The following is a 17,535-nucleotide window of genomic DNA, read 5'->3' as shown; positions in this document are numbered from 1 at the left end:
TGCAAATTGGTGAGGACTTTTATCAAGCCTTCCCCAGGAAGGGGGTGTAAGGTTTTGGTGAGGATTTTGGGGGGGGGAAAGACGTTTCCAAATGAACTCTTTCCCAACAATAAATACTGATTAGACGTTTGGTGGTGGCAGCGAAAATCCAAGGGCAAAAGGTAAAATAGTTTGTAACTTGGGGAAGTTTTAACCTAAGCTGGTAAAAGTAAGCTTAGGAGGTTTTCATGCAGGTCCCCACATCTGTACCCTAGAAGTTCAGGAGTGGAGAAGGAACCTTGACAATGACTTTAAAAATGTATAGTGTGTACCTTCTAAAAATGAAACCTACGTCTATCTCTGAGTTGTGAAGAATATGTATTAAGGTTATAACAACCAACAAGAATGCACTTTTATGTAGAAAACCATGATTAAATCGAGTCTTCCTGACTCGAAATCAATTTGATGTAAATCAAATTAAATCAATTTGATGTAAATCAAATCCACCCTGTTTTCAAATGAGAATAAATTTGACAGTGTTCTGAACATCATCAAGCATGAAAAATAGCATAAAAGGACAGTTTTAAGGTAAGAAATAAAGGTAGGGAACAAGTTGAGATTCAACAACAAAACACAACAATGGAAAAAGCAAAATCTTGGAAAAATAAATATAGTTGGAAAGCTGTACTAACAGGAGAGGTTGTGCATAGTTAAGCTTGTTTGATTGCAACTTATCTTCTTTAAACCATGTCAAAATCAGTTAAAGTCTGCATGCTGTAAAAAAAACTTGTTACATTGTGGAGATTTCAAATGACATTTTTCAAATAACTGTTTGCAGTGTGAACACTTCAAATTGCCGAATTTTTATCTTGCTGCATCTTTTCAGTTATTTATAGCATAATTTGGGTCAGAAGCTTGGACACAACAGTTGAGCTGTCAGTTTTTTTAACATATCATGACTTCATGATTATTCAGTGTTTTTACTCCCTGTGGTAAGGAAATACCTGGACAGATGTAGACTGCTGCAAATAGTGCAATAGAACAATTGTTCTCGACTGGGTCAGCACTTTGCAAAAAATTGGGACTTGGCTTCAAAACCTTAAACCTCCATTTAATTGACTTTAAAGAAAGAAAAATGGTTCATATAACATTAAAATTAACTGTAGAGCATATCAATATATTTATGGAAGCATTTGTTAATCAGCAATTTTCAGTAGTCTTATTTACTTTGCAAACATTCAAGCAATACAGAAAGCAAAAAAATAATAGAAGGTACAACAAATAAATCAACAGAAATAAGATGGAGATTATTTGAAAATTGAACATCTGCAAATAGCTCCAAAGATTTCCATGAATATTATGATTTTAAATAGCACCTTTCACCCCAAGCATATCAAAATGCTTTACAACTGTAAATAAGAAACCCCTCATTGTATATAAAAGGATGAAAGTCTTCCATTAAGTTCGAGTGACAAGAACATGCTACTCAATATGCAGTAATGTCATCAGAGCCTCTTGTTGGAATTACAGCTTTATTATGTATACACAAATATACATAATTATGCACAGTGATTGTATAAATTACTGCAGCATATGAAAAGAATTCAGCCATACTCCAAACTCATATTGCTTCACTAAAAAAAAAAAAAAAAAGTTACTGATGGTCTCATTACTAGATAAAGTTAGCTTAATTCTTCAAAGGAACAGATTTCCCTTAAAACTTAGCACAACTGAAAATTTACTCAACTTGCTGCCTATTTATCAGTTTTTCTTTAATGTTGCTAAAAGGTGGAACATGTAATCATGAAGATTTAAAAACAGCAACAAATACTATTTTATCACATTTTTATATTTTTGCCAGCCCTTTGGTTTTAAAGAAGGAGCATATAGCTACGGAGCATTCATCAACATGTCATTTTTACCTATTCTAGTCACACATATTTTAGAATAATGGTTATGTTTTACCCAACAGTAACTATAGTTCATCACTTACTACTGCTTTCCAGAGGTTCCCAAGCTCAGTGACATTGGGTACATATCCCACAAATGAGAAGATACAAAGGACATTCTCAAAGACTACAAATATAGTGTTAAGAGTCAATTGACTTATAAACAAAGTCTTACCCAGCTCTAGCTGTTTTGTATTCCACTTTTAGGATAGGTTTGCAAGGTTCTGGCTTCTTCCCATCTTTTAGCTGCTTTCCTAAATATATATATATATATTTTTTTTTTTTTCATATATTAAACATTAAAAAAAAATCTGTAATGTGCTGAAATCTTATGAAATTATTCTTTTAAATAAATTACAAATTAAAATATGCACACAAATTACTACATCATCACATACTGTATTTTATGCCTCAATATAATGCAAAAGTACAATTAATATTGACAATCATGTAAACATGGAATGTTTGTTTGGGACAGCCTTCAAAAAGCAATATGGCAGAAACCAAAAAATTTTTTTCCCTATAATGTAGTTCTACTCTGAAAACTGATTAAAAACAGACATTAGAATAAACAGAGGGAGCTGATCTAGTGACTAAAATTGCCATTTTTACAAAACCTATTCCCAGAGAAGAACCACACTTATATCTTGATTTCCTATAAAATAGCAATGCAAACTATTTTATTTATTTGAACATTCAGTATACCTTTCATTAGGCTACTAGTTTGGTAATGGGCATATTTGCTTTAAAATTCTAGAATTTCATAGCACAATTTTGATTTTCCAAGAACTCACACAGATACTTGCTTATCCACAGAAATATTTTAAACAATACATGGATTGCAACATTAAGCACAATGCAAACTTTATGTTCATTCATCTGTGTAGCAATTTCCAAGAAATGCACTCGAGATGTTTCTGAAGACTTAGGAAGGCACTGATTTACATTATTCACATTCAGAAGTTTATTTTCATAAGGGCTTGAGACTTTTTGTAAACAGCTTGGATTTTGCAGAAGTTATCATCATACACCTAGGAAAAAACTCCTTTTGCTAGGGGAGTAGTTTTTAAGCTCTAGAATTAAATAAAACAGGATTTTATAGAAAGGTTTAATGACATATTTCCAGTGTAAGAACTGCCAGACCCTGTGTGTATTCATTCTTTTCTTACCATGTGGAGTGATTGTCTGAAGTGGCTTGGCAGGGGATTTTATATTCCATATGGTCAAGGTGCCATCTGAATGGCTACAAATGAACTGTTTTCCTTCATGGTGCCAAGCAACAGAGTGAATAGCCTGCGTAAAGAAATAAAAGGAAGAATTTAGAGTCTTCAGCAGAAAACCAGCAACTTAAAGGGCATGTGTACACTACAAAATTAAGTCAACTTAAGTTAGGTTGACCTACAGCCACTGCAGTAATTAAATTGGCTGTTCATGTCCACACTACACTCTGCCAGTGATGCACGTCCTCACCAGGAGCATTTGCATTGACTTAAGTGGGACATTATGAGGGGCTGATAAAAATAGCAATAGGCGATGTAAGCAACACAGTGTCTACATGGACACTGCATCAACCTAACTACATCAACCTAAGCGCTACACCTCCCATGGAGATGGTTATTAGGTCAGTGTAGTGGGTAACTTACATTGGCGGGAGCTATATTGTAGTGTAGATGCTGACAGAGTTAGGTTGACGTAAGCTGCCTTATGTCGACCTAACTCTGAAGTGTACACCAGGCCTTAGTGTGGTCTCAATTCCCCCTTCTTAAAGAAGATCACACAAACAGCAAATTTTAGTGTTAAAGTATTAAGCCATGAAATACCAAAACAAGTATGAATTATCCATGTTTAATTTTTCTGTTACAATTCAGTATTTCTTTGAGCCGTTTCTCCTTTTAAGAAGTTACAACATTGTGTGTCAAAAAGTTTTGATAAGAAAAAAATATTATCTTTATGCAGTATTAGTGTTTGCATAAAATTAAAGAAAATTCTATTCTACAATAATAAGTCTGAAGAGAATCACTCTCTCTTTTCAAGCAAACATTTGGCAGATAATGCCTGGTACTGTTATAAGCTGTATTATTTGAACATTAACACCTGTGCAACAGTTTCTATTAGATATATTCAAATCGTACATTACAAGGCAATTTTTTAAATATATAGTTTTCAGAAACTTATTGGTTACTTAGGTGATAATGAGACCTTCAGCTATAGAAGGGTGTGTATCAAATGGTTATTAAGTATGGAGTTATGCACACCGGTATTCTAGAGTTGTATCAAACCTTGAGAAAAGGCAGTTTTACGTTCCTTTAAAATAATTCAATACATTCTGAAAAATTTACACCCAGTATTTTTCTCTTTACAGGCTAGTCTGTATTATACTGCCTCATATTATACGGTTATACAATCCACAATCTTTGAAGTTTGAGCAAGAAAATCAAGGGCCTAAAATTATTTGTGGAATAACCTTTTAGGATTGAAGTGTGATCAAACTGCTAGTGTGTCTTGGATACTGCTTATTACTTGATATTGCCAGGCCACTTAGAATTATAACAGACAGTCACACTTATAGCTCCTAGTGATCAATTAACATCATAAAGAGCATCACTGGAGCAACAAAACTGTGAATGGCATAAAACCTAGTTAACTGAAAACTGGGAATTGCCCTGATGTACCAGATCAACATTCATCACCACCTGGATCACTATATACATCATTTTGGACTGCTGATGCCATTTTTATACTAGCATTGCTAGTCCAAATCTTTTGTAACAGAAATGAAAATCTGAAGTGACATTTATGACAGAGGATCAGCTGCAGTCTAAAAAGGCGATAGCAAAATTATTTAAATGATCACTCTGGTTACATTGTGTATGGTAACACGCATTGTTTCATGTTCTCTATGTATATAAATCTCCCCACTGTATTTTCCAGTGAATGCATCTGATGAAGTGAGCTGTAGCTCACAAAAGCTTATGCTCAAATAAATTGGTTAGTCTCTAATGTGCCACAAGTACTCCTTTTCTTTTTGCAGATACAGACTAACACAGCTGCTACTCTGAAAATTATTTATGGCTGCTTTGATGTTAAAAAATATACTAAAATTATAAACTCACCAACACACTTACACAACACAAAAAAAATGTATAGCTCTTCAGTTGATTTATATCACAATTCTCTAGCAGGCTTTAAAACTTCAGTGTGTTTCCAGGTGGGTTTTACAAAGTTGGGGTATTTTTGGTCAGAAAATTTTGATTAGGTTTCTGTCATAACCATACAGATAAGGGTAGCCTAGAATTTCTCCTTACCCGTAAGAGGTTAAGAAGCTCAGATAACCAGGTTAGCACCTGATCAACAGGACCAATGGGGAAAGAAGATACTTTCAAATCTTGGGGGTGCGGGAGGGGGAAGGTTTTTTTTGTACTCTTTGTGTGTGCGTTCTCTCTTGGGACTGAGAGGTGCCAGACAGAAATCCATCTTCTCCAACCCATTCCAATCCAGGTCTCCAATATTGCAACCAGTATAGGTAAGCCAGGCAAGGCGGATTAGTTTATCTTTGTTTTTTCTTGTGAGTTTTCCCTGTGCTAAGAGGGAGGTTTATTCCTGTTTTCTGTAACTTTAAGGTTTTGCCCAGAGGGGAATCCTCTGTGTTTTGAATCTGAATACCCTGTAAAGTATTGTCCATCCTGATTTTACAGAGATTATTTTTACCTTTATTTATTTATTTATTTTAATTAAAATCCTTCTTTTAAGAACCTGACTGACTTTTTCATTGTTCCAAGACCTGGGGGTTTGGGTCTTTGATCATTTTGTAACCAATTGGTTAGGATATTATTCTCAAGCCTCCCCAGGAAAGGGGATGTAAGGCTTGGGGGGATTGCTGGGGGAAGAGGAACTCCAAGTGGTCCTTTTCCCTGGTTCTTTGTTAAATCACTTGGTGGTGGCAGCGTTACTTAAACCCAAGGTAAAAGGGAGAATTTGTGCCTGGAGAGTTTTTAACCTAAGCTGGTAGAAATAAGCTTAGGGGCTCTTTCATGCGGGTCCCCACATCTGTACCCTAGAGTTCAGAGTGGGGAGGGAACCCTGACAATTTCAACCTATTTTATATTTTTTAAAGGCACCAGTCACAATAGCATCTAGGTATCAGTTGCAGTTATACATTGGAGGCCTTTTCAGTGGAATATGATGTTATTTAGTCTACAGCTGTAACATACTGGAAATTTTGCAACTGCAAAACTTAGTCCAGTGGCATGCAACACATGGCACCTGAATAGTGACCATACCTTGTAAAGAAAATGTATATTTAATTATGAATTAAAAATGTGTTTCCTGAGTCAAGCACCACAACTTTTAAAATTAAGGGTTTGAATCAGTCCTACTGTGGTAGGTGAAGAGATGGGGCGCAATCTCCCCAACTGCCTCTCACCACTCCTTCGGTAGCCTCACCTGGTAACTATGCTATGAGCCAGGAGCAGGCTGAGCAAACCCACCCAACCCCCTAGGCCTGAGAGCCTGAGCTGCAGTCCAAGTTCCAATGTCCACACTATGGGTATTTTTAGTGTGCTAGCTTGAACCCCTGGGCTTGGAGGCTCACACTCCACTGTAGTATAGACATACTCTAACTGGCTTTGCATGTGCCTAGGGGAGCACCTAGAAAAGGACGGCTCCCTTCCTTCACGCAGCCACCCAGGGAAGAGCAGAAGAAGCTGACAACCAACCACCAGTTACAGTCACCTGATTTTCTATCTCAAACCAGGTTAAAAGCCTGCTTTAAACTTCAGCCTGTTAGTGAAAGTTCACTAGGAACCAAATGCCAGCTGGAGATAGCTAGACAACAGATGACAACAGACAGTCAGTTCAGCCATTGCCCAACCACCACCACTGAAGCATTTCTATGCATCAGAAGCTGCATGGGGGAAGACACAGAAGCCAGCTACACTGGTTTTGGATAGAGAACAACTATGTACTGTAGACAGGAACTGAAGCGAATTCATGATGAAAATGGAATATTACCCTTAGTAGAAACTTGGGATGTAGGTGCAGGGAGACTTTGTCCTTATGGAACATGGTGAAAAGGGTGTCTGCCATCATGGCCCCAAGTTCACCCACCCTTCTCACTAACGTAATGTGCGCTTCCCACCTGCAAGAAATGTGTCTGTGATGATCATCCTGTCCAGGGAGGATGAGAGGAAGGGGATCCCTGCACAAATTTGCTGCAGGTCCATCCACCACTAGAGGGAAGAGAGCACATACAGGGGACTGTCAGCATAAGGTCCATGGTGTGTCACATGGGTGAGTAAACTCTCTGGAGCCTCATTTGTAGACAGTGAAGGTGGAGGTGAGCAAAGGTGGTGATGTATGTCCAGCCTGCCATGTGGCCGAAGAGGGATAGGCAAATCTAGACTGGGACAGACCTTTGATTACCCGGGCGACAAGTTCCTGCAAAGTCTGGAATCTGCCCCTTAGTAGGTAAGCTCAGGCTGTGATCAAGCGAATGGAGGCCCCTATGAAGTCTATTGACTGTGTGGAAACAAAGTTGATTTTTTGACATCGACGCAGACTCTCAGGGAGGCAAGGAGTCTGAGCAACATGGGGGTCAAGATTTGAGCTACGTCTTTGGATTACACTCCCAGTTGCTAGTTGTCAAGATAAGGGAATATAAGGACCCCATAACACCTGAGATGGGCCGCTATGACAGAGAAAACTTTGGTGAAGACTCGGGGAGCAATGGTAAGTCCAAATGGTAGGACCCTGTTTTGAAAGTGCTGAGGGCCCACCGTGAATCTCAGGAATCTTCTGTGGGTTAGATGAATGCCTCTGTGAAAATAGGCATTCTGCATATTGACAGCCAGAAACCACATACCTTTTACTAGTGACAGTATGATGGCTGCTCAAGTGACCCTATGAAACTCAAACATGTGGATGAAAAAGTTGAGGAGACAGAGATCCAGGACTAGTCTCCATCTGCCCTTCTTCTTGGATACCAGGAAGTAAGCTGAATAGAACCCTTTGCCTTGATAGTTCAGAGGAACATACTCTATCGCTCCCCTTTGTGGTAAGGGCAAGGATGTCATCAGAGTGGTCCCTGAAGGAGGATTGAGGAGGGGGATGTAGATGAGGTAGTTGATGAACTTGATTGTATATTCATAGCAGATGACATCCAGGACCCACTTATCCATTATTATTGCTCTCTAAGCTGGTAAAAAAAAAAAAAAAGGGAGTTCTAGATAACCCCTGAAGGGATAGTAGGAACAGTGGTTGACGGCTCTCTAGAGGCACTCAGAAATAGTTCTTAGAGGTTTGAACGTGTGATGATGAAGGCTGTGAAGGCGGGCCAGGAGGGAAGGACCATTGGGTCTTTTAGTGCTTCTGAGGTGGTCCACATGATCTTTGGTGGAAGAACTGAGGAGTCCTGAACTGTTGTGTAGGTGACAGGTGGTAAAAATTTCCAGTTGGGTGCAGCTGTATAGGTACTCAGCAATCCAAGTGTGGCTCTAGAATCCTTGAGGGAGTGGAGGGAATTTGCACCTCTCTGGGGAAACTGGATGAGTGAAGCCACGATTCTCTCCGTGTGACAATATCTGTAGCCATAAAGTGTGAAGAAGTATTCACCGTGTCGACAGCAGACTGAAGTGCTGTCCTCGCCAACAGCTTGCCCTCCTCCAGGATGAACTGGGAACAGGCTCCATCTTGCTGAGGCAGTTTTTTCAGTAAAGTTCCCCAATTCGCCATAGTTGATAAAGCCGTGTTTGGCCAACAAGGCTTGGTAGTTCAAAACTGGAGATTAGCGGACGAGAAGACCTTGTGTCCCAGCAGGTCTACGCATTTGCCCTCCTTATGTGTCAGGGTGGAGTGCAGATGATGCTATCTGAACCATTCCGTTGCTGCTTGCACCACAAAGGAATTGGGTGGGGGTGGGAGAAAAGAAACTCAGACCCCTTAGCCGGTATGTAGTACCTCTTCTCCGCCCCCTTGGGGGTAGGTATGCAAGTGGCATGGGTATGCCAAACTGCTCCAAATCAGTTATGGAAGATGAACCACTGAGTCCAAGTCACTGTTTGAGCTGCTTGGAGATGGGCATAGTTGATCAACGGAGCAACCCTGCTCAGTATCAAGGAATGAAGGATACCCAGGAGCTGATGCTGCTTGTCTTGTACTTCCTCCAGTGGAATATGAAGGTTGTCTGCCATCCTTTGCAGAAGTTTTTGCAACTGCCGAAAGTCATCTGGGGACGAAAGGGAAGCCGAAGTCACTGCAGCATCTGGAGAGGACATCCTTTATTCCTCGCTATCTCTACTGATCAATGATGCCATTCTCCAACCAACTCAAACAGTGACTCAGACTGAGTGGTTTGTCCTCCATAACTGGTTCGGAGCATCTGTTCGAGGACACCCTAAGCGGGGTAGTGGCAAAGTCTCTCTTGCTGAATGGGCAGGTTCCGAGGGTGGATAGTGAGGCCAGGATCCCCAGTAGGGCCAGCAGGACAGATCCAGCACATGCTGTAGAGGGCTCCATGGTATGGGAAATCAGTGACTTCCCTGCTGCTGGATAGGAGAGTACTCTGGTGGTCCCTTTGGATACCCAGAGCAGCAGTAGGGAATAGGCAGTCCTTGTACTCCATTGAAATACTCAGATAATTCAGATCCCGGTTCCAGTGGCTGTACCATTGGAGCCGGTGGGAATGTGTAAACCATAGCATGATGAGTTGAAGTATGACTTCACTGTGGTAGGTCCTGGATAGGCAATCAGATCTTCTGAGGTGTGGATGGCAGAAGAAGGTATGGAGATCTCAGTTCTCCTAAGGTGAACTGTTCACGTGACTCCAGTGATTTCTCTAATCTGCCTGGCGTTAATGGTACTTGTTCCATTGCCAGGACTGGCACCAGGATGGAAGACTGTCCCAGAACTGATGGATCCCTTGGTTTAAGGGAGGCAGACATTGAGGGTGTGCGCAGCTCTATACTGGAGGATTCACTGGTCTGCATGGTTTCTTTTCATGCTTGTGCATCTGTGCTGGAACTTGCAGAAGGTGCATTGTCCTTCTTCGGCTTGGAGGAAGGCTTACTGCCATGTTTATGCACATGCTTCCTTGCCTTCCAACAAGGTCATGGTACTAGGCTTGTAGCGGTGGTACCATCAGAGCCAGACTATCTCTGCAGCCTGAGGGGCATGCCTGGCTGTCTAAGGCCGATGTATAGAGGGGACAGGGATCTGACTGAGGCCTCATGGAGGCTTCCATGAGGTGCTTTTTAAGGCAGAGAGCCCAGTCTTCTTGGGTATGGTTTGCGAAGGACTGGTACATACTACACCTGGATGAAGTGTGGGCTTCTCCCAAGCAGTAGAGGTAGCCTTGGTGCTCGTTGACCAAGAAAGAATGTGGGTACTGAGATGGGGAGGAATCAGTAAACAGATTCCCCCAAAGTCTCAGTTCTGCTGAAACAATTACTAAAAGCTAAAACTACATAAAAAACAGTAAAGACTAGAAGAAAAACTAACGATATAAAATTCTAAACATTTTTCCAAGTGCATCAGAGACGGAAGACACTAGTAGTTCCAACTCTGATCATGCGGCAGCGAGAAGGAACTGGAGATGCTGTCAGCCCATCCCACCCTTTATCACCTTGAACGAACCATGAGGCAAAGCAAGGGCACACGTGTGGACCAACAGACACTACTACTTTCAAATTCACTGGCTGTGGACACATGTGAAATACAACAGGGACCATCACTCGAAAAAGTAGTTAAACATCTACTAGGGACAAACAGTTTTAAGGCAGCAGGTCTGGCGAATCTACGCTCAAGAGTCCTAAAAGAGCTGGCTCAGTAGATCTCTGGCCTATTGATGTTCATTTTTAATAAGTCTTGGCAACTGGAGAAATTAGAGAAGACTGTAGGAAAAGGGAAAACAGGATAACTCAGGTAACACTGGTTAGCCTGACATCAATCCTGGGGAAAATAAAAGGAAAAGTTGATATGGGAGTCAACTGATAAAGAATGAAAGGATAGGAATATAATTAATACTCGTAAACATGTTTTTATAGACAAAAGTCTTTTCAAACAAACCTGATTTTATTCTCTGATAAGATTACAAGTTTGGATGACCAAAGTAACGCCATAGATGTGATCCAAAAGTCTAAGTGTAAGGCATTGACTTTATACCATGTGACATTCTGATAAAAAAAAATAGCAGACAATATCAATAGAGCATACGTTAAATTGATTAAGAACTGACTAACTGAAAGCTCAGAAAGTAGTCATCAATAGGGAACCATAATCAAATGGAGATGTTTCTAGTGGGGTTCTAAAGTACTAAGCCCGATGCTGTTCAACATTTTTATCCATAATCTGGAAGTAAATATAAACTCACTGCTGATAAGATTTGCATATGTCACAGAATTGGCAGATGATAAATAATGATGAGAACAGGGCAGTCATGCAGAGCACTCGGGATACCTTGTTAAGCTGGGCCCATGCAAACAAAATATGTTTTACTACATACAAATGCAAAATTATACATCTAGGAACAAGAAATGCAGGCCATATCTACAAAATGGGGGAGCATATCCTGAAAGCAGCAACTCTGAAAAGGATTAAGGTGTCAGTGGACAAGCTACTCAACATGAGCTCCAAGTGTGATGCTAAAAGGGCTAATGCAATGCTTGGATGTATAAGCAGGGGAGTAGTAAGTATAAGGCACTGGTGAGATGCACACTGGAATATTGCATACAATTCTGGTGTCTACAATTTAGAAAGGATGGGAGTTCGAGTTCTATTGTGGCTGTCTTCCAATCTGTTTAGTTTACTGAAAAGAAGATTCAGAGGTAACTTGATTACAGCATAAGTATGTTCAGGAGGACAAAAAACAGGTATTAAAGTGCTCTTTAATTTAGCAGAAAAAGGCATAACAAGACCCAGTGGCTGGAAACTGAAGTCACATAAATTCAAACTGGACGTAAAATATACATTTTATGATTGTGTAACTGTTTGCACAAACTACCAAGGGAAATGGTAGATGTTCCATCTCTTGATGTCTTCGGATCAAGAATGGATGGACTTCTGGAAGATATGTTTTAGCCAAATACAAGTTATTGGGCTCATTACAAGGTAACTAGGTAGAATTTAAGGGTCGGTGATAGACACGTTAGAGTAGTTGACCTAGTGGTCCCTTCTGGCTTTGAACTCTATACATGTTAATTTAGGTTGCCAAGTCAACCACTTAAGTTAGAAAATGCCACATTTATGGTTGGCAGTGCAATCTTAATTCTGATTCCTTGTGTATGTGCATTATGAAACAACCTTTAATTACAGGAGCATGTACTATTTCTCCCCCTCCACCAGTTTCCCCAAGCTCCATGACTCATTCTGTGCACAGAATGGCCTCACAAAAGAGCAGAGAGAGTTAAGATGGCAGGGGTGACTAAATCTGGCACTGACTTTTGAATGCTTCAATTTGCAATCTAAATAACGGTCTTTATGAATTTTTGTAAGTAATATATAGAATAAGTCAATTTTTAAAACAGCATGTAGAAATGTCATTCACTGTCTCTATAAATGAATATTTTTCAGTAGAAGCTGCTATTTTACAGATACCTGCTCTTACCAAAGAGTGATCCACTTTGATTCTGTACAATAGAGTATCACAGAATCATGGAATATCAGGGCTGGAAGGGACCTCAGGAAGTCACCTAGTCCAACCCCCTGCTCAAAGCAGGGCCTATCCCCAACTAAATAGAGTAGGACCAATCCCCAACTAAATAGAGTAGGGCACTAGTTCTTATACGAATGTATAAGAAAGCAGGAAACTTTCAAATTTGTTTTAAGGCAAGGCATATGCTCATACTACTATTTTGGGAGAAAAACTGGGGACTGAACAAAACTAAAATAGTATGATTAAAGTTATTCTGTTTCAACAAGTATTCATGAATCAATTTTGATATAAACACAGCCCAGCACTGGGCATTAGGTGGAAACAGACTGCCCACTGGGAGCTCCAAGTAGCCTTGTGCTTCAGAAAGGTTCTCTTTTCTTCCCCATTTCTCTCTCTCTTTACCTCATATCCATCCTGTCCTCTTTTCTTCATTTCACCATCTCTATTCTTGTCCTGATACCAGTTCCTTAGCTTCCTTCTCAGCTCAGTGTTTGCCACCCTATATTTCCCTCTGTTCTTCCGCAATATTTCAGGCCACAAACCTCTGCCCCCATTCTACAAGATCCCTCTCATCTCTTCCACATCCCACAGGAATTAGCCCCACTCCAATCTCTACTTCTCTCCCTTCTATTTGACACTGATGATTAACTCTTCTGTGCAATTAAGTAGCAATTACAACACTACTGGGAAGATCTGGTTTAGGAAATGTAGCCATTTTTTATATTAGCAATGTTTGCCTTCGCCTATTTTTAGAGTGCTGTTCAGACTTCACAAATCAAAGATACCTGCCAGGTATGGTCTAGAAAATACTTAGTCCTGCCTTAATTCGAGGAACTGGACTAGAAGACCTCGAGGTCCCTTCCAGTCCTACATTTCTATAATTCTATGTATATGAGAACTCTTCTCCCCATATGGTGTAAAATAGTGTTTTCCACTGTTCCTGGGTGGTAAAGAGCATTGTTTCCCTATTTCTATGATCTTGCAAGAATGTATAAACTGAACACAGCTTGGGAACTAGTTCAAAAGGGTGAACCCAGAGTCCTTTCCCTTCACTAATACTCCAAAGTAGTACAAGAAGGAAAGAGAGAAATGCCATGATGAGGAAGAGAGATGGGATGGAATAAAACCATTAATTCCTATTTGATAAAAATGTAAACAGTATCTGAAAGCATTTAAAATCCAATAGTATCCCATCAAGGTATTTCTAACGCACCACTCAATGTGACATCTAGGAACCAAGTGCATAATCAAGAATTGTACAACTAATTGATAACACTGTCCCATACTCTAATCTTCCATTGTCTTTGGTAGAAATAGATTTACTTCTTAGCTCATTTTGTATGGCTAACTTGCAGGCATTTCTGACCTTTCTAAAAATACCATTTCCATTTTTATGTGCATGAGAGAGAGTGGCAGGGGGAAAGGATCCTGTCTGTATCCATTCTTTTGTCATAAATAAATTGCTACTTTGTTGACTAAATGGCAATCCCTTGGGCCATTTTGGTATATCCTCTATAAAGCTCAGGGATAAGCTCTGATGTTTACCCACTTATCAGAATACTGAGCCTAAAAATAGTAATCTATAATACATTTTCAGAGTTAATGCTTTTAAAGTTTAGTTTAAAACAGAGCAGGCAAAATATTTTTTCATTTAAAACCTGACAATTTTAAATGACAAAGTTACAACATTTCCAAACATTTATTTAAAAAGCAGATAAAAAAATCATGCAGTAATATCTTTGTTTTATTTTTTTCACGTCCACAAAACAGCAGAAAATGAATGTTTACAGCATAAAATTAATTCTATGTTCATATTGTATGAATAAGGCATGAAAATGCTTTTTATTACAATAACTATATTTGAACTTCAGAGCCTTTCAGTACAAAGAAACTCACAAAGGAGACACAAAGAAAGCTCTCATTTTCCATTCTATCATTTCACTGTGCATAAACATCTTGCAAGACAATGATAAAAAAAACTAACTGCACAGGATGGTTTGATAGGCATTATAAATAACTGCTCTTAAAAGTTAATTTATAACCACAGGTTTCTAACATTATAGCTATCACATTCCAAATAAACTTTTTTCCCTAGCTCTGTTAAATATGAATGCTAGATTTTGTATTCTTTCAGATGATTCTCTGTCAAAGAAATGATGGCTCATGCATTATTCTTACTATAAAGCATACAATACTACAGTTTTAAAATCCAACTTGTCTTGCACGAAGGGAGCAGTTTTTTTTAAACACACTTTGAGTGTCATTCTACAGACTTCATCTTGCAAAGAAAGGAAATTCCCTGGAAAACAGGTTTAATTCAAGGTGTCCATGACTGTAGTTAAAATGTAAAGGCAAAGATTATACTGGAAGATTTCATTATCTTTGCTGTTAAAAATGAAAGGAATCCATAAAATCTTATTTCATTTCTGCCTGCAGAAACCTGCGCAATCATCGTCACTGCCTCCAAAGTAAAAATTGAAAGTGCAGAGGATGGAATAACTGACTTAACATCCCCTAAACAATTTTGCTCAAGGACTACTTTCAAATTACTAGGACAAACATAGTATCCTAAATGCTAAGTATTCTGTTCTCTACTTCTCACTGTTGATTGGAATGCTTAAGCTTTGTCTACACTACACAGTTTTGGCTACAAAAGGCAGCTTTTGCCGACAAAACAGTGGAGGTGTACACACTACAGAAGTTACTTTTGGTGGCCAAACTCTGTTTAGCCAACAAAATAAAACCACCTCGATGAGAGGCATAAAGCTTTTGGTGGCAAAGTTAAAGCGACAAAACGTCATTGCAGACTTTTCCATTTGTTTTATTGCCAGAACTGGTATCCCCAAGTATCCCAGGATGCCCACCGTGACCGCTCTTGCTCGCTGTTTTGAACTCAGCTGTCCTGCAGGCATGCACCGCTCCCCTTTCAAAGCTCTGGGGAGTTCTGACAGCTGAGCATCTGGCAGCAAAGAGCAAATCATTAAAGTGGAATCCTCCTGCTCTTCCCTAGGAACACAGCGGCAGGCAGGCGGCTGCTGCGGGGGGTGGGTGGGGCAGGGAGGACTGCTGTGCTGTGCAGAGCCAGGGAGGGAGGCAGGCATTGGCTGACGAACTCAGCTGCCCTGCATTTAACTATGTAGGGCATGAGTCCCTCTCCTTTCAAAGCTCTGGGAAGCTTTGACATTCCTTAGCATGGAAAGTTTACAGAGCTGCTGAGGATGCCACTCCCAGAAACTGAGGAGGCTGTGGGAGATCTCAGAGGGAATCACAACAAAACCATTGGCAGGTAGAGCAGGCTGCTGCTGCTGCACAGGGAAAGGAGGGGGAGACTGCTGAGCCGTAGGGGAGGGAATGTCCCCACACTGTTTCTGTCTCTAGTCCCCCGCCCCCACACACTCCCTGCCTTGCCTCTCCCCTCCCCCCCCCCAAACTTCAGTTGAAAAGCAGCCGACAATCTACTCAGATGCTCATGGAATGATGGGATTGAGAAACCTTCATCATGTGACTGTACCTGCTCCATGAGGCATTGCAAACCCTTCCCAAACACAGTTGCACAGTGGGATAGCTACCCACAGTGCACTGCTCTGTGTTGATGCAAGAGCTGCTAACGTGGATTCACTCTGCTGATATCAGGAGCATAGTGTGGACGTGCAACAGCAGTTTAATTAAAGCAGCATAACTTGTCAACAAAACTCTGTAGTGTAGACAAAGCCTTAGTCACTCTTTCAAAGTTTAAAGTACAGTAAACTGCAATATTCTTACAGTTATTGCACAGGACTGGGAGTCATGATAGAGGATTCTATTCCCTCCTTGAACACAGCTCTTCCTGTGTCACATCTCAGTAGTTTGATTCCTGATCTATAAATAGTGAATAATATTACCTAGTTGCTACATGGGGTCAAGGAAGCCTAATTCAATAATATTTATGAAACTCAGACTGAGGTGGAACGTGCTTTGGAAGTGCAAAGCATTATCATTCAGACTTTTTGTTTTCATCAAGTGAATGCAGAGTTCATGGAAAGTGTCATATATTCAGCATTAGAAACTGAAGTACAGCACAGACATTTAGAAGCAAGACTTACCAGGAATTGACTCAATTACGAATTATTATCTAGAGCTGAGGGGATAATAATGATCTCTAAGAGAAAGACTAATTTAGTCCACTCTCCTTCAGGGTCCATAGGTTATCTGCTGATAATGTTAACAACAGTACAGTTAGTGTTATTCAAGATCTAGAACCCACTGGTATTCACTAACCTTTGGCTGTAGGCCAAATTCCAGCCTTAGGGCATAGCCGAGGGCCACATTAGTGACATCACTCAGCCAAAATAGGTTTCTGCCTCCTTAATGTGCTGGAGACACTTGTCATAAGACGGCCTAAAAAAGGAAAATATTCTGTCTTTTACAGTACGCTCCCTTAAAACAGAGGTTATGCTCATATCCATTATTGGCGCTCTCATGGGTGCTTGGGCAGTGTCTCAGCATATAATATAACTTCAAAAGCAGGTCTCTGTCAGGAAACCAGTCATTCATCATTAATTGCAGAGTCAAAGTCAAATACTGATATGCTATCACTGCAACCACAACTGTTCCAAAATGGCTATAAGTGGGATAGCAACTGTTCTAATGGAGTTTTAAGAAAGAGAGAGGGTGAATATTGCTGTTTTGGTGGATGACAGTTGGACTGCAAAAAAAACCAAAACAGACCCAAAGAACCATGCTCCCATAGTTCCTCATGTTTACTACTGAGCTGTAGTCTGCATTTCTTTGACAGAATAGGTATTCTGACTAAAGATTGCTCACATAGACCCCAATTTAGCAAAGTTCATAAACATGTGATTAAATACATGCTGAATTATGGCCATACAGGATCATGATCATAACTGTTGACAACCATCCCATCCCCATTTTAAATTTCTTACTCCCCTCCTCCTATTTCTTTGAAGGCTTTTGCAGACATAT

At 40.1% G+C, this 17,535-nt stretch overlaps 1 protein-coding gene across 11 annotated transcripts in view; it reads right to left on the bottom strand.

The window, feature by feature from the left end:
• Positions 1 to 17,535, bottom strand: part of STXBP5 (syntaxin binding protein 5) — a 184,305-nt gene that overhangs the window by 96,386 nt on the left and 70,384 nt on the right. For all 11 annotated transcript variants that reach the window (XM_073337576.1, XM_073337566.1, XM_073337569.1 and 8 more), the window contains 2 exons: positions 3,098 to 3,221; positions 2,104 to 2,182 (listed from right to left, as the gene is read on the bottom strand). In XM_073337576.1, the coding sequence (XP_073193677.1) occupies positions 2,104 to 2,182; positions 3,098 to 3,221 (203 nt within the window). The remainder of the gene's footprint in view (positions 1 to 2,103; positions 2,183 to 3,097; positions 3,222 to 17,535) is intronic.

Source organism: Lepidochelys kempii, chromosome 3, assembly GCF_965140265.1.
Source record: "Lepidochelys kempii isolate rLepKem1 chromosome 3, rLepKem1.hap2, whole genome shotgun sequence".
Lineage (NCBI taxonomy): Eukaryota > Metazoa > Chordata > Testudines > Cheloniidae > Lepidochelys > Lepidochelys kempii.
The sequence above is the reverse complement of the archived record's forward strand: the minus strand, read 5'-3'. Positions and strand labels throughout refer to the sequence as shown.